This window comes from Thalassophryne amazonica, chromosome 5 (genome assembly GCF_902500255.1).
Source record: "Thalassophryne amazonica chromosome 5, fThaAma1.1, whole genome shotgun sequence".
Taxonomy (NCBI): domain Eukaryota; kingdom Metazoa; phylum Chordata; class Actinopteri; order Batrachoidiformes; family Batrachoididae; genus Thalassophryne; species Thalassophryne amazonica.
In genome coordinates this window covers 129,080,464-129,104,988 of record NC_047107.1, presented here as the reverse complement: position 1 = coordinate 129,104,988, position 24,525 = coordinate 129,080,464, and the positions used below count along the sequence as shown (strand labels likewise).

Here is a 24,525-nt window from a genome sequence, read left to right as displayed (position 1 = left end):
TCCGATTGGCGTAACCGGGTGTCATTACTGCCGACGTGAATTACAATCTTACCAAATTTACGCTTAGCCTTAGCCAGCAGTTTCAAATTTCCTTCAATGTCACCTGCTCTGGCCCCCGGAAGACAATTGACTATGGTTGCTGGTGTCGCTAACTTCACATTTCGCAAAACAGAGTCGCCAATAACCAGAGTTTGATCCTCGGCGGGTGTGTCGCCGAGTGGGGAAAAACGGTTAGAGATGTGAACGGGTTGGCGGTGTACACGGGGCTTCTGTTTAGAACTACTCTTCCTCCTCACAGTCACCCAGTCGGCCTGCTTTCCCGGCTGCTCGGGATCTGCCAGGGGGTAACTAACGGCGTCTAAGCTACCTTGGTGTGCACCGACTACAGGGGCCTGGCTAGCTGTAGAATTTTCCACGGTGCGGAGCCGAGTCTCCAGTTCGCCCAGCCTGGCATCCAAAGCTACGAATAAGCTACACTTATTACAAGTACCGTTACTGCTAAAGGAGGCCGAGGAATAACTAAACATTTCACACCCAGAGCAGAAAAGTGCGGGAGAGACAGGAGAAGCCGCCATGCTAAATCGGCTAAGAGCTAGTAGCTACGCTAAGCTAGCGGATTCCTAAAAACACGCAAAGTGAATAATGTGTAAATAATTTAGAGGTGATTCAGCAGAAGGAGTGCTTTAGTTAAGGCACGTAAAGATTACACTGGGAAACAAATCGTAATCTAGATAACTAGATCAATCTAACTGCGCAGATTAAACAGCTAACAGATACAGAAAAACACCGCTGTGCTCCGGAACAGGAAGTGATACAATACCGCAGTGAGAGCCAACCACCAGTAGAGGCAAGCAAGAGTCAAGTGCACCAGTCAAGCAGGTGCACTTGACTGGTGCACTCACCCCCCAAACACTGCAAAGACAACAAAACAACCCCCAAAACATGCAACAACCCATAAAACACTGCAAAGACAGCAAAACAACCCCCCAAAACACACAACAACCCCCAAAACACTGCAAAGACACCAAAACAACTCCCCCAAAACACACAACAACCCCCCAAACACTGCAAAGACACCAAAACAACCCCACCAAAACATGCAACAACAACCCCCCAAACACTGCAAAGACAGCAAAACAACCTGCCCAAAACACGTAACAACCCCCCAAACACTACAAAGACAGCAAAAAAACAAAAACAAACCCAAAACACGCAACAACAACCCCCAAACACTGCAAAGACAGCAAAACAACCCCCCAAAACATGCAACAACAACCCCCCAAACACTGCAAAGACAGCAAAACAACCCCCCAAACACTACAAAGACAGCAAAAAAAACAAAAACAAACCCAAAACACGCAACAAGAACCCCCCAAACACCACAAAGACAGCAAAACAAAAATGTTCATGCCACACAGACTGCTCCACATCATTTGCACTGGACAGCTGCCTCGCTTCGTCCTCACCTCACAGACATGACAGGCTGTTCCACGATGCCTCCACAAGACAGCCACACCTGTTCATCGTTGATGGACTCCCGTGGTGACTGTCAGCACTCTAAGATCCACTGCCACTCCAAAGTTCCCCTGACTCTCATGCCTGCTCGCACTGCCCCAACTGCCGCGCCCCAGCGGAATAGGCTTTATACCACCGTGATGCTCACGGAGGACCACAACAGCCTCCCTGTGACGGCCTGTTTCACATATTGAAATGGTGGACAAAGACTTTGTGGTCAACACAGGCGGCGAAGCTGGGCGCTCTTCAGCTGACCGCCTCAAGCTCAACAGACTCATGGAGTGTACCCATTCTCCTCCACGGGGGTGTGCCCGACTCAACAGGTGCCCCCACAGTGGAGGTCTACCGCTCTATTACACCACCATGCCTCTGACACCCCGGTACGGATGACTCAGTGTGGCCGGATTACTCGCCCGCCCCTCCATAACATTTATTATTTTCGTTATGGTGAATGAATTCTTGTAGTGATCTTTCATCACATTTTGCACAAAATTCACCATAACCAAGTGATCCCCTGTCTGTTAACACATGCAGGACATGAAACACAGTGTCTCATGTCCTGCATATGTTACCACGCAGAACCGTGCATACTGAGTTTCCTGTGTAATTCCGTCAGTGCCCCTGTGGGATACGCAAATTGATGTCTGCCAGCGGGACCCTGCGTGGATTCTACCCTAGTGATCTGTTAGCTGTCATGTGTCCTGATAGCTGTCACGTGTTCTGTTAGATGTCAAATGTTCAAGGTTCCTGTTGGGTCTTCCTGGATACCGTAGCAACCACGAGGCACACCATATGTCACCCCATCAGGCAGTCCCCTACTTGAATTCACATCAAGGTCATCAAATGTCCACCTCAACTGCACACCTAAGTTAATGTTACCAATACCACATATTTACAGCTTTGTTTACAACATCAGTGAGGTAAATAAACAGTCAAACACTTTTTTAAATAATATGAATAATGCTTTGTTTGGTCAACAGTTGTTTTTGGCGTTAGCGTAGTTTAGCGTCTTCCTGTACCTCGGTGGGGGCATGTCACTCTGGTCAACATGTGACCCCTTTAATCTGGAAACAGTAGTTACATGTGTAATAAACACTGCAGTACTTTCTGAGGTAACGGACCAGCAGGACGTCGTTCCTGATGATGAACAGCTGCTTGGTCCACTGTCCGAGCCACTTCCTCCTCCACAGGTAGCCACAGAGGCGGGACTCCAGGGCGGGTCTTAGGCAGGGCTGAGAGGCACTCCATTGGATATAGTGAGCTCTGTCCTTCACAAGCTCCTCCCCCTCGCCATCCTCATCATCCTCCCCGTACGACTCATAGTGGCTGCTGTCCGACTCGCCTTTCTCTGCACGAAGAGGTTTTCATGATTTTATTCTGAAAATCTGGAACTGGAAAGTAAAAACGTAAGTTTGTGAGAATGTTCACACCTGTGTTTGTAGTGGCTGTGTCAGGTATGAAAGGCTCCGCCTCCTCATATGTATCTTCATCATCGTCACTTCCAAGACCTCCTGGTGGGAGGGCCACTGTAGGGCCCTGAAAATGACATCACAGGAAAAGGGAAGCCATGACAAAGAAAATGCTTTTGTGGAAACTCACAATACGCTACTACAGTTAGTAAACTCACAATACGCTACTACAGTTAGTAAACTCATACTACGCTACTATACAGTTAGTAAACACATACTACGCTACTATACAGTTAGTAAACACATACTACGCTACTATACAGTTAGTAAACTCACACTACGCTACTACAGTTAGTAAACACATACTACGCTACTACAGCTAGTAAACATACTACGCTACTACAGCTAGTAAACACATACTACGCTACTATACAGTTAGTAAACACATACTACGCTACTATACAGTTAGTAAACTCAGACTACGCTACTATACAGTTAGTAAACACATACTACGCTACTACAGCTAGTAAACACAGACTACACTACTATACAGTTAGTAAACACATACTACGCTACTATACAGTTAGTAAACACATACTACGCTACTATACAGTTAGTAAACACATACTACGCTACTACAGTTAGTAAACACAGACTACACTACTATACAGTTAGTAAACACATACTACGCTACTATACAGTTAGTAAACACATACTACGCTACTACAGTTAGTAAACTCATACTACGCTACTATACAGTTAGTAAACACATACTACGCTACTACAGCTAGTAAACACATACTACGCTAGTACAGTTAGTAAACTCATACTACGCTACTATACAGTTAGTAAACACATACTATGCTACTACAGTTAGTAAACTCATATTACGCTACTACAGTTAGTAAACACATACTGAATATTCCATTAACTTTAACTAGTAATGACTTCATGACTTTCTTTGCTAACAAAATTTTAACTATTAGAGAAAAAATTACTCATAACCATCCCAAAGACGTATCGTTATCTTTGGCTGCTTTCAGTGATGCCGGTATTTGGTTAGACTCTTTCTCTCCGATTGTTCTGTCTGAGTTATTTTCATTAGTTATAAGTAATTAAACCATTACTTAAAAAGCCATCACTTGACCCAGCTATCTTAGCTAATTATAGGCCAATCTCCAACCTTCCTTTTCTCTCAAAAATTCTTGAAAGGGTAGTTGTAAAACAGCTAACTGATCATCTGCAGAGGAATGGTCTATTTGAAGAGTTTCAGTCAGGTTTTAGAATTCATCATAGTACAGAAACAGCATTAGTGAAGGTTACAAATGATCTTCTTATGGCCTCGGACAGTGGACTCATCTCTGTGCTTGTTCTGTTAGACCTCAGTGCTGCTTTTGATACTGTTGACCATAAAATTTTATTACAGAGATTAGAGCATGCCATAGGTATTAAAGGCACTGCGCTGCGGTGGTTTGAATCATATTTGTTTAATAGATTACAATTTGTTCATGTAAATGGGGAATCTTCTTCACAGACTAAAGTTAATTATGGAGTTCCACAAGGTTCTGTGCTAGGACCAATTTTATTCACTTTATACATGCTTCCCTTAGGCAGTATTATTAGACGGCATTGCTTAAATTTTCATTGTTACGCAGATGATACCCAGCTTTATCTATCCATGAAGCCAGAGGACACACACCAATTAGCTAAACTGCAGGATTGTCTTACAGACATAAAGACATGGATGACCTCTAATTTCCTGCTTTTTAACTCAGATAAAACTGAAGTTATTGTACTTGGCCCCACAAATCTTAGAAATATGGTGTCTAACCAGATCTTTACTCTGGATGGCATTACCCTGACCTCTAGTAATACTGTGAGAAATCTTGGAGTCATTTTTGATCAGGATATGTCATTCAAAGCGCATATTAAACAAATATGTAGGACTGCTTTTTTGCATTTACGCAATATCTCTAAAATCAGAAAGGTCTTGTCTCAGAGTGATGCTGAAAAACTAATTCATGCATTTATTTCCTCTAGGCTGGACTATTGTAATTCATTATTATCAGGTTGTCCTAAAAGTTCCCTGAAAAGCCTTCAGTTAATTCAAAATGCTGCAGCTAGAGTACTGACGGGGACTAGAAGGAGAGAGCATATCTCACCCATATTGGCCTCTCTTCATTGGCTTCCTGTTAATTCTAGAATAGAATTTAAAATTCTTCTTCTTACTTATAAGGTTTTGAATAATCAGGTCCCATCTTATCTTAGGGACCTCGTAGTACCATATCACCCCAATAGAGCGCTTCGCTCTCAGACTGCAGGCTTACTTGTAGTTCCTAGGGTTTGTAAGAGTAGAATGGGAGGCAGAACCTTCAGCTTTCAGGCTCCTCTCCTGTGGAACCAGCTCCCAATTCAGATCAGGGAGACAGACACCCTCTCTACTTTTCAGATTAGGCTTAAAACTTTCCTTTTTGCTAAAGCTTATAGTTAGGGCTGGATCAGGTGACCCTGAACCATCCCTTAGTTATGCTGCTATAGACGTAGACTGCTGGGGGGTTCCCATGATGCACTGTTTCTTTCTCTTTTTGCTCTGTATGCACCACTCTGCATTTAATCATTAGTGATCGATCTCTGCTCCCCTCCACAGCATGTCTTTTTCCTGGTTCTCTCCCTCAGCCCCAACCAGTCCCAGCAGAAGACTGCCCCTCGCTGAGCCTGGTTCTGCTGGAGGTTTCTTCCTGTTAAAAGGGAGTTTTTCCTTCCCACTGTCGCCAAGTGCTTGCTCACAGGGGGTCGTTTTGACCGTTGGGGTTTTTACGTAATTATTGTATGGCCTTGCCTTACAATATAAAGCACCTTGGGGCAACTGTTTGTTGTGATTTGGCGCTATATAAATTGATTGATTGACTATTGACATGTTGTAACCGTGGACTCATGTAGCCCCCACCCTTATCTTTGTTTTTTACACACAATAAAAGGGCCTCGCAGAGAATGACACAGTTGAAGAACTACACTTACAAGCTGCCAGCTCTGCTGTGTCTCCCTTTTGCAAAACTCACAAAAGATATCTCAACTCTCTGTCTGAGGTCTTGTCTCAAGTGTCAATTCTTGTATGTCTAGGCGAGGTCAAACCTGACACTACGCTACTACAGTTAGTAAACTCACACTACGCTACTACAGTTAGTAAACTCACACTACACTACTACAGTTAGTAAGCTCACACTACGCTACTACAGTTAGTAAACTCATACTACGCTACTACAGTTAGTAAGCTCACACTACGCTACTACAGTTAGTAAGCTCACACTACACTACTACAGTTAGTAAACTCATACTACGCTACTACAGTTAGTAAGCTCACACTACGCTACTACAGTTAGTAAGCTCACACTACACTACTACAGTTAGTAAGCTCATACTACGCTACTACAGTTAGTAAGCTCATACTACGCTACTACAGTTAGTAAGCTCACACTACACTACTACAGTTAGTAAGCTCACACTACACTACTACAGTTAGTAAACTCATACTACGCTACTACAGTTAGTAAGCTCACACTACGCTACTACAGTTAGTAAGCTCACACTACACTACTACAGTTAGTAAACTCATACTACGCTACTACAGTTAGTAAGCTCATACTACGCTACTACAGTTAGTAAGCTCACACTACGCTACTACAGTTAGTAAGCTCACACTACACTACTACAGTTAGTAAGCTCATACTACGCTACTACAGTTAGTAAGCTCACACTACACTACTACAGTTAGTAAGCTCACACTACACTACTACAGTTAGTAAGCTCATACTACGCTACTACAGTTAGTAAGCTCACACTACACTACTACAGTTAGTAAGCTCATACTACGCTACTACAGTTAGTAAGCTCACACTACACTACTACAGTTAGTAAACTCATACTACGCTACTACAGTTAGTAAGCTCACACTACGCTACTACAGTTAGTAAACTCATACTACGCTACTACAGTTAGTAAACTCATACTACGCTACTACAGTTAGTAAGCTCACACTACGCTACTACAGTTAGTAAACTCACACTACGCTACTACAGTTAGTAAACTCATACTACACTACTACAGTTAGTAAACTCATACTACACTACTACAGTTAGTAAGCTCATACTACGCTACTACAGTTAGTAAGCTCACACTACGCTACTACAGTTAGTAAACTCACACTACACTACTACAGTTAGTAAACTCATACTACACTACTACAGTTAGTAAGCTCATACTACGCTACTACAGTTAGTAAGCTCACACTACACTACTACAGTTAGTAAACTCATACTACGCTACTACAGTTAGTAAGCTCACACTACGCTACTACAGTTAGTAAACTCATACTACACTACTACAGTTAGTAAACTCATACTACGCTACTACAGTTAGTAAGCTCACACTACGCTACTACAGTTAGTAAACTCACACTACGCTACTACAGTTAGTAAACTCATACTACGCTACTACAGTTAGTAAGCTCACACTACGCTACTACAGTTAGTAAACTCACACTACGCTACTACAGTTAGTAAACTCATACTACACTACTACAGTTAGTAAACTCATACTACACTACTACAGTTAGTAAGCTCACACTACGCTACTATACAGTTAGTAAACTCACACTGCGCTACTACAGTTAGTAAACTCATACTACACTACTACAGTTAGTAAACTCACACTATGCTACTACAGTTAGTAAACTCACACTATGCTACTACATGCTCTGGAGAGAAGAGGAATGAAAGTCAGACGAAGCAAGACTGAGTTCACGTGTGTGAATGAGAGGGAGCCCAGTGGAATAGTGCAGTTACAAGGAGTAGAAGTGGTGAAAGTAGATATGGAGAGTGTGGTAGAGGGGTGAAGAATAGAGTCCATGCAGGGTGGAGTGGGTGGAGAAAGGTGACAGGAGTGATTTCTGACTGAAGAATATCTGCTGTAGTAGCGTAGTATGAGTTTCATACCTGTAGTAGCGTAGTGTGAGTTTACTAGCTGTAGTAGCATAGTATGAGTTTACCAGCTGTAGTAGTGTAGTGGCAGTTTACTAGCTGTAGTACCGTACTATGAGTTTACTAGCTGTAGTAAACTCAGCTAGTAAACTCACACTACACTACTACAGTTAGAAAATTCAAACTATGCTACTACAGCTAGTACACTCACACTACACTACTACAGTTAGTAAATTCAAACTATGCTACTACAGCTAGTAAACTCACACTACGCTACTACAGTTAGTAAATTCAAACTATGCTACTACAGCTAGTAAACTCACACTACGCTACTAGTTAGTAAACTCACACTATGCTACTACTAGTGATGGGTCCGGCAACACCGATGCGTTGGCGCATGCGTCAAGCTCATAAAGTGAAACCCCGTGTCGGTGGGCGTATCGCTTTGTGAAAGTCACGTGACCGATACAGTAACTGTTTCAAACTGACACTGACGTGCCAAAGTGGCCAAACTGTGTTTATAAGGAAAAGTATCTGTCAACGGGATCTGTCAAAAGAATCTCAGATCTTTTGCGGTGTACCCTGAACCTGGTTCTGCTGGAGGTTTCTTCCTGTTAAAGGGAGTTTTTCCTTCCCACTGTAGCCAAGTGCTTGCTCACAGGGGGTCGTTTTGACCGTTGGGGTTTTTACGTAATTATTGTATGGCCTTGCCTTACAATATAAAGCACCTTGGGGCAACTGTTTGTTGTGATTTGGCGCTATATAAATAAAATTGATGATTGATGAAATTGATGATATCATCAAATTCACCAAACGTCATGGAGCAGCAGCAAACAAAAAGGAACGTTTCCGCCGTGTGGGATAATTTTGATGTCATATCGGAAAATAAGGTATGTTTTAATTTTGCTTCATCCAGCTCCTCTCAGAGTTTTCACATGAGCTATTTGAATTCGTATTAATTTCAAAGTAACTTAATTTACCATTTATATTATTTTCTACAGGTTAAATGTCGCATTTGTTCAGTAGAACTTTCCTATTTAAACAAAACCACCTCCTCAATGCTGAGACATTATAGGACCAGACATGAGAATGAAGTCCCAGATACACCCAGGATGAACTCAGGTACACAGCCAGTCTACAACTTACTCACAGTTCATTTATTGATAATTAATTCCTATTAATTTATTCTGTACCTCATTTTTAACCATCAAGCTTCCAGGAAGCAGATGCTGGATGAGGCTCTGCTGAGGTTCATCCTGAAGGTCTGCCAGCCCCTCAGCACTGTGGAGAGTGATGGGTTCAGGGAACTGGTTCAGGTCCTTCAGCCCTCATATTCAGCACTATTTGTTTGTTGTTGTTTGGAAATCATGTCCTGAAATGCCACATTGTTGTTTTTAGATGACCTTTGGCAACATCTCAACATCGAAGGGGGCAGGCAGACCAAAGGTGCCACATTTGATTCCATCCAGGAGGTGCAGAGGTACCTGGCAGAGGGTCCCAGGAGCCTCTGAGATACTGGGACAACCAGAAGACAGTATATCCAAACCTCTTCCAACTGTCATTCCAGTTTCTCTGCACTCAGCCTCATCTGTGCCCTGTGAGCAGGTGTTTTATAAAGCTGGAGACGTTGCATCAAACAAGCATAACAGACTCAAATTCAAGACTTTGGAACAACTTCTTTTTTTTAAATAAAAATTTGTAAAAAAAAAAAAAAAAAAGAAGAAGAAATCCCAGACCACAAGCATCCTCATTCACAACATGTTCACTAGATTTTTCACGTAATGATACATGTTCACATTATTTATTGTTAAAGATTTTAAATTTAACTGAAGATAGGAAATGATAAAATGAAATACAATGACTTAGATTATATAATTGTATATACGAGGCCATGAAATCAGTGTCAGTTGAGTCTATCAACTCGGGTGCCTGTAGGGATTTTTTAGGTCCAGCAGGTGTCAGTATTCAGTGACACAGTATCAATACAGTTTGGCAATGTGTTGAAACGCTTCATGAGGCCTCATAAACCCATCACTAGCTACTGCAGTAAATTCATACTATGCTACTACAGCTAGTAAACTCACACTACGCTACTACAGTTAGTAAATTCATGCTATGCTGCTACAGCTAATAAACTCACACTACGCTACTACAGTTAGTAAATTCATGCTATGCTGCTACAGCTAATAAACTCACACTACGCTACTACAGTTAGTAAATTCATGCTATGCTGCTACAGCTAATAAACTCACACTACGCTACTACAGTTAGTAAATTCATGCTATGCTGCTACAGCTAATAAACTCACACTACGCTACTACAGTTAGTAAATTCATGCTATGCTGCTACAGCTAATAAACTCACACTACGCTACTATAGTTAGTAAATTCATGCTATGCTGCTACAGCTATAAACTCACACTACGCTACTACAGTTAGTAAATTCATGCTATGCTGCTACAGCTAATAACTCACACTACGCTACTACAGTTAGTAAATTCATGCTATGCTGCTACAGCTAATAAACTCACACTACGCTACTACAGTTAGTAAATTCATGCTATGCTGCTACAGCTAATAAACTCACACTACGCTACTACAGTTAGTAAATTCATGCTATGCTGCTACAGCTAATAAACTCACACTACGCTACTATAGTTAGTAAATTCATGCTATGCTGCTACAGCTAATAAACTCACACTACGCTACTACAGTTAGTAAATTCATGCTATGCTGCTACAGCTAATAAACTCACACTACGCTACTACAGTTAGTAAATTCATGCTGTGCTGCTACAGCTAATAAATTCACACTACGCTACTACAGTTAGTAAATTCATGCTATGCTGCTACAGCTAATAAATTCACACTACGCTACTACAGTTAGTAAATTCATGCTGTGCTGCTACAGCTAATAAACTCACACTACGCTACTACAGTTAGTAAATTCATGCTGTGCTGCTACAGCTAATAAACTCACACTACGCTACTACAGTTAGTAAATTCATGCTATGCTGCTACAGCTAATAAATTCACACTACGCTACTACAGTTAGTAAATTCATGCTATGCTGCTACAGCTAATAAATTCACACTACGCTACTACAGTTAGTAAATTCATACTATGCGACTACAGTTAGCAAACTAACACTACACAAATACAGTTGGTAAACTCACACTACGCTACCACAGTTAGTAAACTCATATTATGCTACTACAGCTAGTAAACTCACACTACGCTACTACAGTTAGTAAATTCATACTATGCTACTACAGCTAGTAAACTCACACTACGCTACTACAGTTAGTAAATTCATACTATGCTACTACAGTTAGAAAACTCACACTACACTACTACAGCTAGTAAACACACTACGCTACTACAGCTAGTAAACTCACACTATGCTACTACAGTTCGTAAATTCATACTATGCTACCACAGCTAGTAAACTCACACTACACTGCTACAGTTAGTAAATTGAAACTATGCTTCTACAGTTAGTAGACACACACAACACTACTACAGTTAGTAAATTCATACTATGCGACTACAGTTAGCAAACTCACACTACACTACTAAAGCTGGTAAACTCACACTACGCTGCTTCAGCTAGTAAACTCACACTACGCTACTACAGTTTGTAAATTCATAGTATGCTACCACAGCTAGTAAACACACACAACACTACTACAGTTAGTAAATTCAAACTATGCTACTACAACTAGTAAACTCACACTATGCTACTACAGCTAGTAAACTCATACTACGCTACTAGCAAGTAAACTCATACTATGCTGCTACAGAGTAAACTCACACTACGCTACTACAGCTAGTAAACTCATAGTACGGTACTACAGCTAGTAAACTGCCACTACACTACTACAGTTGGTAAACTCATACTATGCTACTACAGCTAGTACACTCACACTACGCTACTACAGCTAGTAAACTCACACTACGCTACTACAGGTAGGAAACTCATACTACGCTACTACAGCAGATATTCTTCAGTCAAAAATCACTCCTGTCACCTTTCTCCACCCACTCCACCCTGCCTGGACTCTATTCTTCACCCCTCTACCACACTCTCCATATCTACTTTCACCACTTCTACTCCTTGTAACTGCACTATTCCACTGGGCTCCCTCTCATTCACACACATGAACTCAGTCTTGCTTCGACTGACTTTCATTCCCCTTCTCTCCAGAGCATATCTCCACCTCTCCAGGCTGGACTCAGCAATTTCAATTTCAATTTATTTTCATTTATATAGCACCAAATCACAACAAAGTTGCTTCAAGGCGCTTCACACAAGTAAGGTCTAGCCTTACTAACCCAAGGGGAAAGCACACAGGCGACAGTGGTAAGGAAAAACTCCCCCTATGATTTTGGGAAGAAACCTCAAGCAGACCAGACTCAAAGGGGTGACCCTCTGCTTGGGCCATGCTACAGACACAATTTACAAAACAATTCACAAAAAGAATATGCAGGAAATGTTGCCTTTGCACAGGACAGGAGGGTTACAGAACAGACACCACACCCATCTCTGGATGGAGCTGCACCTCAAACAGAGAGAAAAAAAAAAAACAATCAGGCATCAGAAAGACAAGAAATACTGTATAATTTGTCAGCATTAAACAACAAGAAAAACAGAAGAAATACTAAGGTGATCACCGGCCACTAGCCCTAAACTTCACTAAAAGCCTCAGAATTTAGATAAAGTTGAGGCTGTGACATGCTCAGTTTACTAATAAAATGAATAAACCATAGAAACATACTATACCAGTATGCTAGCCATATGAAAGGGAAAATAAGTGCGTCTTAAGTCTGGACTTGAAAGTCTCCACAGAATCTGACTGTTTTATTGATGCAGGGAGATCATTCCACAGAACAGGGGCACGATAAGAGACAGCTCTATGACCTGCAGACTTTTTATTCACCCTAGGGACACAAAGTAGTCCTGCACCCTGAGAATGCACAGCCTAGGCTGGTATGTAAGGTTTAATTAAGTCAGCTAGGTAGGGAGGTGCCAGTCCATGAATAATTTTATAGGCTAGTAGCAGAACCTTAAAATCTGATCTCGCTGGGACAGGAAGCCAGTGAAGAGACGCCAAAATGGGTGTAATGTGGTCAAACTTTCTGCTTTGTGTCAAAAGTCTGGCAGCAGCATTTTGAACCAATTGGAGACCCCTAATGCTAGACTGCGGTAAACCAGAAAATAGAACATTGCAGTAGTCCAATCTAGAAGAGACAAAGGCATGGATCAGGGTCTCAACATCAGCCATAGACAGGATGGGACGAATCTTCGCTATATTTCACAGGTGGAAGAAAGCAGGCTCATAATATTTCTAATGTGGAGGCCAAAGGACAACGAAGGATCAAAAATTACACCAAGGTTCCTCACTTTGTCAGTGTGATGTATGACACACGAGCCTAGGCTGAGCGTTAACTGGTCAAATTGATGGTGATGTCTCACTGGACCAAGAACCATCATTTCAGTCTTATCAAAGTTTAAAAGTAGGAAGTTTCTAGACATCCAGCTTCTCACTGATGCAAGGCAATCTTCTAAGGATTTTATGTGAACAAGATTACCAGCAGTTATCGGCATGTATAACTGAGTATCATGAGCATAGCAATGAAAGGTAATCCCAAAACGCCACAATATGTGCCCAAGGGGTGCTATATAAAGGAAGAAAAGCAGGGGGCCTAAGACGGACCCCTGTGGAACCCCAAATTTCATGTCACTAAGGTTAGAGGTAGTGTTACTATCACGCTTGTCAGACGAGGAAGGCAGGAGACAAATGCAGGACTCACTGGAACAGTTCTGGTTCAGAGAGGCTTTTACTGAGGTGCTTAGCAAGGTTCGGTACACAAGCAGACAGTCCAAGAAGAGCAACCAAAACCGAAACATCAGGCAGAGGCGTAGACAAAAAACACAGGCAGGGCAGTCAAACACCAAGAGACAGCTTAACAAAACGTGGTACTGAGCTTCTTGAAGCATTGGCACAGGGCACAACGATCAGGCAACACCCGGTGCAACTAGTGGCGTCTAAATACTCCCGGAACAAGTGTAGAAAGACCCAGAACAGGGCGTGACCCACTCACCGAGCACCGCCCCCCACCAAGCACAGTGAAGGCAGCCAAGAGACATACAGACTCAAAAAACCCAAACACAAACCACCCAGCCACAAAAGGGAACAAACAAGAACCCCAACATTAACATGATACATGACAGTTATTGTACAAAACACAGTGAGAACGACTGGTCAAGTATGACATAAACCATGCAAGGGCACTCCCAGTAATCCCAAAATGATTACTGGGAAAAATGTCAAAAATGTCATTGACCATGCCAAAAGGTCATGACCTTGACCTCTTACAGCAATGCCAATGTCATAATTGGGATTTTCACACCCAAAAACACAGGAATTCATGTGTCACTTGTTAGATTTTCAGTGGTCTCCGTGTTATTCTTTGGTTCATTACATTCTGTGAGATAACAGCTGCTCTTCATGTCATATTCCAGCCTTTCAGAAGACGTACGACAGCCTTTGTCACTTTTTCAGTAACAACCAACCCCGCTGGCTAACGGTCTAAACAGGGAACCAGCTCCATTTTGGGTCACACCACAAACATAAAACCACTTGGAGTCTTTAAAGTTCAGATAAACTGTTTCTTGACTGTTTCTTGATCGGTTTTTGTGATTAAAACTGGTGGAACCAAGACACCAAAGTCCAAGTAACTCTGAACTGTACTGGTTCAAGAACCGGGTCCCTGTTGGTGGAAAAAGCCTGTAAATGTGTAACTGACCCCTAACCCACCCGCAACCACCCGCACTAACGTGCATGTGTCCCTCAAATGTGCACATAAGACATTTCCAGTTCTGTTTAATGCTGCATAAAAGACTCGGAGGTGGAGCCCAGACTCCCAGGACACATCGACGTGTGCGTGTCCGTCACGTAGACCTGCCGCTAATCAGCTGCCATCAGTGACCACATCCTCCCCCTGCAGGGCTCTCAGCCAATCAGATGGCAGATGGCCACATGCATAAACACTGTACATCCTGTGGACTCACACACACACACAGGAAGTAACCTCCTCACCACCTCCATCCAAACCTCAGGAGGACGCAACAGCAAACCCCCCCCCCCCCCCCCACCACCACCACCACCACCACCACCACCACATGTTCCTAGTGACTCTGCATCTAATAAAACTAAAACTATAGATATATTGTCTTTCATTTTTTGTGGACCAAGTTTGAATTTTTCAGTTCTCTTCTGTGCACACGGTTTCTAAAACCCCCTGAAAAAATAATAATATTACACTTCAGTCTTGTGAATTTTGATGACATAGGTTCATCCCACAAGGTGTTTTAGTTTATTTTCAGTGAAAATGAGTGACAGTGTCCTAAAATACATCATCTAAACGTGGCCTCTAATATTCAAAAATTATAATGATGGTTATTATTAAAGTGCATCATATCGTCTGCATAGTAACAAATGTTACACTGTGTGGTTGGAAAATAAATACATCATAGTGATGGACCAACAAAAAAAACCCTTGTTTGTGTTCGTTCGAAGGAAGAACAGAAACCTGCAAGAAAAACTTATCATCACCTGCAGGTCTTTGGTAACTCACCACATTTTTCAGCCACGCAGCGGAGTCCTGCTTTAAGTCCAACTCACAGGGCTGGGCGCCTTCTGGAAACAAATCACAATACACAAAAAGAATCATAAAAAGAATCAGAACACACAAAAAATAATAATCTAGAAACAGGGTGGTTTTCAAAACAGTCGTCATTTGATCCTCAACATGTTATTAAAAGAGAATCAAATAGTTGTCAGAGTACCTGAGTCAGGTGCTTCTGTCATGTCCTTAGGAGATGAGGATGGACAGCTCATTATCATGTATTCAGCATCCTCCACTAGAACCACAACAACATAGTACTGTGAAGGAACCACTGCAGTACCATCACCAGGTAAGTTACACACTTCACACAATCTATGTACACAAGTAGTAAAGGTAGTAGTAGCCTTAACCATTGGCAACAGCAGTTTCTAATAATCATAACAGTAATTGCAAAAATTCATTCATTCATTCATTTTCAGCTGTTTATCCGGGTCACGGTGGCAGCAGAACAAGCCCTGTAGCTGATCCTCATCCCAGCTGCTTCACATTTGGCCTCAAACCTGCTCAGTGACCGTCAGATGTCACTGATGCATAAAATATTCAGAGTATTTGTTGCCGCAAGTCTCAGAAGTACAGTATTTTTATTTCTATATAGTTATTTTGCGTGTTTGCGTGTTCTCCTCATGTTGGTGTGGGTTCCTTCCGGGTGCTCCGGCTTCCTCCCACATCTAAAGACACGCAGGTGGACTGGGAACTTTAAACTGTCTGTAGGTGGGAATGTCTTCATTTGTCTGTATGTGTCCCTGTGACAGACCGGCGTCCTGTCCAGGGTGAGCCCCGCCCCATGCCCTATGACTGCTGGGATAGGCTCCAGCCCCCCGTGACCCTTAACTGGAGTAAGTGGAGGAGTAGGAGTTGTTATAGCGGTAAAAGTAGTATTGGTCATGTTAAACTCTAACACTGTAGTAGGCGTACTACAAACATTATGAGCAGAAGTATTACAAGTGTAACTAGTTCTATCAGTAGAAAAGTATTACAAATACTAGCACTAACGACGGGATTAGCATCACCAGTCAGAATACCTTTAGCTGTAGTAGTAGTAGCGGCGGTACTGTTGGCAGTGGTTTGATTACTCGGCGGGTGGAGCGGGTGTAACTTGGTCAGCAGTTCTGAGATGGATTTCTTCTGAGCCTGAGCGATGTAACTCAAGTTTTCCGAGTCCAGAACAGACAGAAAGGACTGCAGATCCCACATGAGCCTGGACAGCGCTGAAAACAGACACACAGAGACTGAAACCAAAAAAACATCAAAATCAGAAAACTAAATCGAGGCGTTGAAGGCTCCAGCTTGAGGGTGGATGCAAAAGCTAAATGTGCTAAATTCTTTCTACTTCTTCTGTTCTGTGTGTGAACAGTGTCTGTAATGTACTTTTGCTTTATGTGCTCAGTGTGTGTGTGTGTGTGTGTGTATGAGATGAACCTGCTGATGTAAGACACATCTGAGTGCTGCGGTGGACAGCTCTGGAGTTTAGTCCTGTTAATACACGCCTCATGTTCACAAAAAAACACACAGGCTGCAGAAATTAGCATGAAATTAGCATGAGCAGATTCACTATTTAAAGAATGTGTGTATGTGGCATAAAAAGGACAACTTGTGTTTTACTGTGCGCTGTGGGAAGACACAGACTGTGAACTTAACATGTATAAACTTTAAATATTTTAAATTCTTTGCCTTAAAAAAGGGAAAGAAATGTGTTGATTTACTGAGATTTGAACTGAAAACATCAGTGAAATAATGTGAACACATCACTTTTATAAAAATACGGATACGTTAGTACAAGTAGTATGAAGATGTGATTTTTTTTTTTCTGATTTACCGTCTACATCTAACCCGCCACAGTTTCACTTTGTATAACTCAGCCTTTATATAACGGCTGAGTGGATCCTTGTCATTTGATTGGTGGGTTGTGTGTCACGTGACATGGATTATTCGTACCATTTGCCGTTGTGTTTCATTGGCCGTGCAATAGTTTTTTGACTGTGCAAATTTTGTGCTATATGAAATGTGCTATTGCACGCCCCGACCACTGCGTGCGTGTTCACACTACCGGGGGCCTTTAGCTAGACATGGCAGAGTTTCTTTGCTGGCGGATGACGATTTGAAGTAGCTTATTCTTGTAACACAAAAAAACAAATCTACTACTCTGTAAGCCGTCTGGAGGCATGAAGAGCTGTTAGGGTGAAAAGCTGGATGAATTTCTGATGTGATTATTGCTGGAGTGAGGAACTACACAAAGCCTTTTTTTTTAACTACATGATCACAATTTTGAACTCCAGTTTTAAAGTTCGTGTTGGACTGTTAAGCACCAGTGACGAACACCAAAATGTAAGTCCCTTTTCTGTTGTCTGTTCTTTCAATGGAATGAATATTTCATGAGGTGAAAGATGGAATGTTCCATTCAATGATCACCACTCTGAACACACACCACCTATTTATACTCCCGACCACCAGGGGGCAAACAACACTTTAATCTGACTTGGTGCAGTTTGTTTAAAAAAAGAGGAGAAAAGTGATATTTCATAAAGTTTAACTAGCTGAGCTGTTTGTACTTCAACAGCTAGTACAGCTAGCCTAGCATCTAGCATTTGGCTAACTTGAATCACAGCTCAAAAATAAAAACAATTTTCTCCTACTATGTGATCATCATGGAATATTAGACTATTAGTTTGTAAATTAGTAAAATTAATCAACAATGCATTTGACAATCTGAGCTATAAAAGCAACATCTGAATGTTTTAGAAAAATAAATAAATGTGTGCAGTCACGCTAACACGCGGTATCATGGATTTACTTTTATTTCCCGCAGATTAAAGTTTGGGATGTTGCCGGTAATTCTTTACTAGTGGTGTGATTTTTATTTTAATTACATAAAATAAAGACAGAAAACGAAGATGATTTACAGAAAGATGGTGACAGAATTTAACGGTAACAGATAATGCAGATGTTTTACTGAGTTTAACTGGATGAAAAGAGAAATAAACAGTGTTTAGTTGGAGTTAATCATTATTCAGACGCTGACATCACAAACCTGTGAAGGTCGAATATTTGTCAGGATAAAACAAACGGTTCAGTGTTTTGAAAACGATAAACGGCCGACATGTTTTATCAATCAGTCAATGACTTATTGATTAAAATCAATAAATCCAGAGTTGAATTTGTGTTTTTGAGACAGAGCTTTTAATCTGCCGTGTTGCTGTAAATGACTAAAACACAGGCGTGGATTGTGTGTCGCGATGACACAGGCTCCATTGACGGAGCGGCGAGTGGGAGCTCGAGGTTAAAAGTTCCTGATTAACTCATCTCTGCTGGTTTTAAGGTTCTGCTTATCTGACGGCTGCTGTTTTAAACACATACCACCGCATGCCGAGCACACCCACAACAGCACAACAACGCAACTCAGAAACTAAAACAAAAACCCAGAACCCGACTTCACAGAGACAGAAACACAGTCAAACATCTTATCGGACCATCAGACGCTGTTTCCTGTCTCCAGACTGAAGATGAACAAACACTTGCTGTGCCGCTTTGGACCCTCAAGACCTTCAAACACTAACTTTACCCAAAACCTAAAACTGATACACAACAGTTTATATCCGGCAAATCGACTGAAACATCTGAATTTTATCACCAGGGTAAAATATACCCCCCCCCCCACAAAAAAACACCAACAAACCCACAAATACTGTAATAATCAATAATCTATATCTCTGAATCTTTTGTGACTTTTGGCCCAAACAGTTGTGAATGAAAAAGACCAAAAAAAAACAACAAAAAAAACAAAAAAACAAAATCTTGAAAATATCTGAAGGGTTCGTGCACGTGTCCTGAACTCTGGCCCACACTGCAGGGCGTGGAGCAGCAATCACTGTCAGCCCCTGCAGGCCAAACATAGAACTACAGAAACAGTTACAGTTACTCGGCTGCCGTCTCCTCCAATCACAAGCCGGCTGCAAGCTCATCGCTCACCAACCACGAAGTCCTACTGGAGCCCCCCCCATGTTCTTCAGTCATTCATTCATTCCAATCAGTGGGTTCAGGTCATCATTAGACCCAGTCTCATAGACCGTCTCCATGAGTTAGGCCCACCCCCTGTTCTGAAAGACCTCCTCCAGGGGAGTTAGACCTGCCCTGTTCTGAAAAGACCTCCTCCAGGGGAGTTAGACCCGCCCTGAGGCTGAGCAACTTCATCCACAGGAGTTAGACATGGACCATCAATGTAATACTGCCAATACAGGGCCCCTAACACAGAGCCAGCACCACAGAGCTGTCACCACAGAGCCACCAACACAGAGCCAGCACCATAGGGCCACCAACACAGATCCAGCACCGCAGAACCACCAACACAGGCCCAGCACCACAGAACTGTCACCACAGGGCCACCAACACAGAGCCAGCACAGCAGAGCCACCAACACAGAGCCAGCACCGCAAGGCCACCAACACAGGCCCATCACCACAGAACTGTCACCACAGGGTCAACCAACAGAGAGCCAGCACCACAGAACTGTCACCACAGGGTCACCAACACAGAGCCAGCATTGCAGGGCCACCAACACAGAGCCAGCGCCACAGGGCCACCAACAGAGAGCCAGCACCACAGGGCCACGAACACAGAGCCAGCACCGCAGGGCCACCAACACAGGCCCAGCACCACAGGGCCACCAACACAGGCCCAGCACCACAGGGCCACCAACACAGGCCCAGCACTACAGAGCTGTCACTACAGGGCCACCAACACAGAGCCAGCACCGCAGGGCCACCAACACAGGCCCAGCACCACAGGGCCACCAACACAGGCCCAGCACTACAGAGCTGTCACTACAGGGCCACCAACACAGAGCCAGCACCACAGGGCCACCAACACAGGCCCAGCACTACAGAGCTGTCACTACAGGGCCACCAACACAGAGCCAGCACCACAGGGCCACCAACACAGGCCCAGCACTACAGAGCTGTCACTACAGGGCCACCAACACAGAGCCAGCACCACAGGGCCACCACACAGGCCCAGCACTACAGAGCTGTCACTACAGGGCCACCAACACAGAGCCAGCACCACAGGGCCACCAACACAGGCCCAGCACTACAGAGCTGTCACTACAGGGCCACCAACACAGAGCCAGCACCACAGGGCCACCAACACAGGCCCAGCACTACAGAGCTGTCACTACAGGGCCACCAACACAGAGCCAGCACCACAGGGCCACCAACACAGGCCCAGCACTACAGAGCTGTCACTACAGGGCCACCAACACAGAGCCAGCACCACAGGGCCACCAACACAGGCCCAGCACTACAGAGCTGTCACTACAGGGCCACCAACACAGAGCCAGCACCACAAGGCCACCAACACAGGCCCAGCACTACAGAGCTGTCACTACAGGGCCACCAACACAGAGCCAGCACCACAGGGCCACCAACACAGGCCCAGCACTACAGAGCTGTCACTACAGGGCCACCAACACAGAGCCAGCACCACAAGGCCACCAACACAGGCCCAGCACTACAGAGCTGCCACCACAGGGCCAAAAGCAAATATACAGCAAAGAGATAAAAGCAAACAAACAAACAAACAGGCTCTCTGTAACAGATTAAAGTTTCATGAATCTGATTTGAATGGCGTCCTGGCACGAAGGGAACAAATTAACACAAATTAACTCTCATAAAAAGTCATGAAGAAAGTCGTTGACCTTTTAAAATGTCCTTTGGTGGACACAGTGTCCATCTGAGAACAAGCCAACAACATGATGGAGTCAAACACGTCTTCACGCTGCATTAACTCATCCAGCACACAAACAGGATGATGAAGAGGAGCTTCCTGTCGTTAACATTCCACCGGGGAGATAACGAGCCGCCGTCTCAGTGCAGGTAACCATCACGGACCGCGACTGGAAACGTTTCTCTTTAGTGGTGTCAGTCCATCAATTACATCTCAGTGTGAAGAGTGACACTGGTGAGGGAAGCCACCAAGACACTCAGGACAGCTCTGAAGGAGTCACAAACTGTGACTGGAGAGACTTTTGTCAAGGCTCCAGTGGATGTGACTGGAGAGACTTTTGTCAAGGCTCCAGTGGATGTGATTGGAGAGACTTTTATCCAGGCTCCAGTGGATGTGACTGGAGAGACTTTTGTCCAGGCTCCAGTGGATGTGATTGGAGAGACTTTTATCCAGGCTCCAGTGGATGTGATTGGAGAGACTTTTATCCAGGCTCCAGTGGATGTGACTGGAGAGACTTTTATCCAGGCTCCAGTGGATGTGACTGGAGAGACTTTTGTCCAGGCTCCAGTGGATGTGATTGGAGAGACGTTTGTCCACGCTCCAGTGGCTGTGATTGGAGAGACTTTTGTCCAGGCTTCAGTGGATGTGATTGGAGAGACTTTTGTCCAGGTTCCAGTGGCTGTGATTGGAGAGACTTTTGTCCCCCTGATGGTTCACCAGTCACAGCTTTAAAGAAAACATATGAAATCTACATGAAAGATGAACTTACAGTTCACATCTTCTAATCAGCAACATGTTAAGCTCCGTCATGAAGCTGTGACTGCAGAAGCAGCACAAAAGTCTCTCCAATCACAGCTGCTGAATCTCGGCTCAGGACCACGTGCTGTATGGAAACCCAAAGCTGAAGATTCTTCTTCTTCTTTTGAACAGAATCAGAATAGCTTTTATTTGCCAAGTATCCACAGAATACAAGGAATTTGACTTCGGTTTGAGCTGCGGCAGGTAGAAATATACACTGAACACTGACAGCATTTCTGTCTCTGACTGGAGAAGCACCTGATAAAAGTCTCTCCAATTGCACCTGCTGAATCTAGGCTCAGGACCGTCTACTGTATGGAAACCTGAAGCTGAAGTTTCTTCTTCTTCTGTTTAACAATGTTTCTGTCTCTGACTGGAGAAGCACCTGATAAAAGTCTCTCCAATCACAGCCACTGAGGCTTGTAATGGGAGTTTGGTGGCTTCCCTCACTCGTCTTAGCTGGTGTCAGCAGCTTTTTATCTGTCAGTAAATTAACACTTTGGGTTTGTTAAAGTAAAATCTGACTGTTCATCGTCTCCTGTCCACATACTTTTGAAAATAAGCTTCTTGATGTTTTTGGAGTCGGCAATTTTTTGTTATTCCTGCGTTTGGTTTGAGCAAACACATTTAGTGTTGCTGAAACAAACAAACAAACTGTGATTTTATATATATATATATTTATTTTGAGACAGTACCTTTGTGTTTGTCCATGTCTGTCCTCTGATCCGCTTCAGTCTGTGTGAAAAACACAGAAGACAGAAACTGATTTTCTCCTCAGCTCCGCCCCCTGGCTCGCAGTCCTGCCTCTGTTCACTGTGACATCATCAGGGGAGGAGACACACATGAGACAGCAGTCAAACTACAGAGACACTTGTTAGAGTGCTGGTCCTCAGACCCGCCCACAGCCGATTAGCTCCGCCCATAGCCTCTTATCATAACCAATCAGGAGCTGAGGGAGACCCGCGTTAGATATTCAGCGCTACGTTCAAAAATGTCACGAACATTAATTATTTAATTGTTCACGTGCTGCAGTTACAAAAGGTCACAAAAAAGGTCAGCACTCGAGGTCACGTTTAAATAAAAACCTCACGTCTCCAAATATCTCAGTCAGCAGTTTTCTGTTGAAAAATTTTAATGTTTTTTTTTTCCACTGTTCAGACTGTTTTCACTGTGATTTTAAATAGTGTTACTTTTCAACTTGTACAATGAGTAAATATTCAACATCAGATATTCAACATTTATTCAATGATGCTGAATAAATGTTCACTTTTAAACCAGTTTCAGTGTATTTTCACTATAACCATTTTTTAAATGTCTATTCAATAGTAAAATCCTCCCTTCTGGAAGCCTTAATTAATGACCAGAACATTATTTGATAAAACTACCAACAGACAAATTACACTTTGAAACATCGTTCTGGCTGTTGAGAGACATTTACAACAATAATAATAGTAATAGTTATAGTTTACAAAAGGACCAAAAACACCATGCAGGATATAATAAATTTATTTAAGCAACAGTTTAAATACAACATCAAATCAAAATCAAATCAAATCAATTTTATTTATATAGTGCCAAATCACAACAACAGTTGCCCCAAGGCGTGAACAATGAATAACGTCTTGAAATTACCCCAGTTGGGAAGAGTTTCCTTGATTCTTAAATCTTTTCATAAAATTACCATGAAATAAAATCAATACATACATACGAGGTCTGTCCAAAAAGTATCAGACCTTTTTATTTTTTCAAAAACCTTATGGATTTGAATCACGTGTGCTTGCATGAGCCAACCTTGAACCTTAATGCGCATGCATGATTTTTTTCACGCCTGTCGGTTGCGTCATTCGCCTGTGAGCAGGCTTTGAGTGAGCACTGGTCCTCCCCCCTCGTTGGATTTTCATTGCGAGGAAAATATCTGAACGATTGGAGCAGCGCTGAATCAAATTTTTCCAGAAACTGTGAGAAACAGCCAGGTGGAAACCATTCAGAAGATTCAGACGGCTTTTGGTGGCTTTTCAGTCGAGTGAGTATCCGAGGAATTGTGTAAGAGCTGGACATGTCACAACATGTCCTGTGAGACTTCCAACTTCCGCACGTCTTTCATTACAAAATCTCCTGTAACAGTGGAATGTGTCGAAAAAGTGCTGATGTCCACCTCTTCTGCAATTTCTCTGGTAGTCAGACGACATCCCGGATCAACACAGCGTTCACTTTGGAAATGATCTGGTCGTTTCAGCCTGTCGATCGCCACTCGGAGCACGGCGCACCCTCTGCCATTGTGCGCTGTCTTTAAACCGGTTGTAACACTCCTTAATGTGTGTGATGCCCATAGGATCGTCACCGAAAGCTGTCTGAATCTTCCGAATGGTTTCCACCTGGCTGTCTCTCACAGTTTCTGGGAAAATTTGATGCAGCAAAG

At 43.0% G+C, this 24,525-nt stretch overlaps 1 protein-coding gene across 1 annotated transcript in view; it reads right to left on the bottom strand.

Moving 5' to 3' along the window:
- The window catches only part of si:dkey-220o5.5 (actin filament-associated protein 1-like 2), a 69,052-nt gene extending 46,202 nt beyond the window's left edge, over positions 1-22,850 (bottom strand). The window contains exons 1-6 of the mRNA XM_034169622.1: positions 22,802-22,850; positions 16,613-16,798; positions 15,751-15,825; positions 15,540-15,601; positions 2,946-3,051; positions 2,637-2,863 (exon numbers count right to left, since the gene is read on the bottom strand). Of these exons, the coding sequence (XP_034025513.1) occupies positions 2,637-2,863; positions 2,946-3,051; positions 15,540-15,601; positions 15,751-15,825; positions 16,613-16,798; positions 22,802-22,817 (672 nt within the window). The 5' untranslated portion in view covers positions 22,818-22,850. The remainder of the gene's footprint in view (positions 1-2,636; positions 2,864-2,945; positions 3,052-15,539; positions 15,602-15,750; positions 15,826-16,612; positions 16,799-22,801) is intronic.
- Between the last annotated feature and the right edge of the window lie 1,675 nt (positions 22,851-24,525).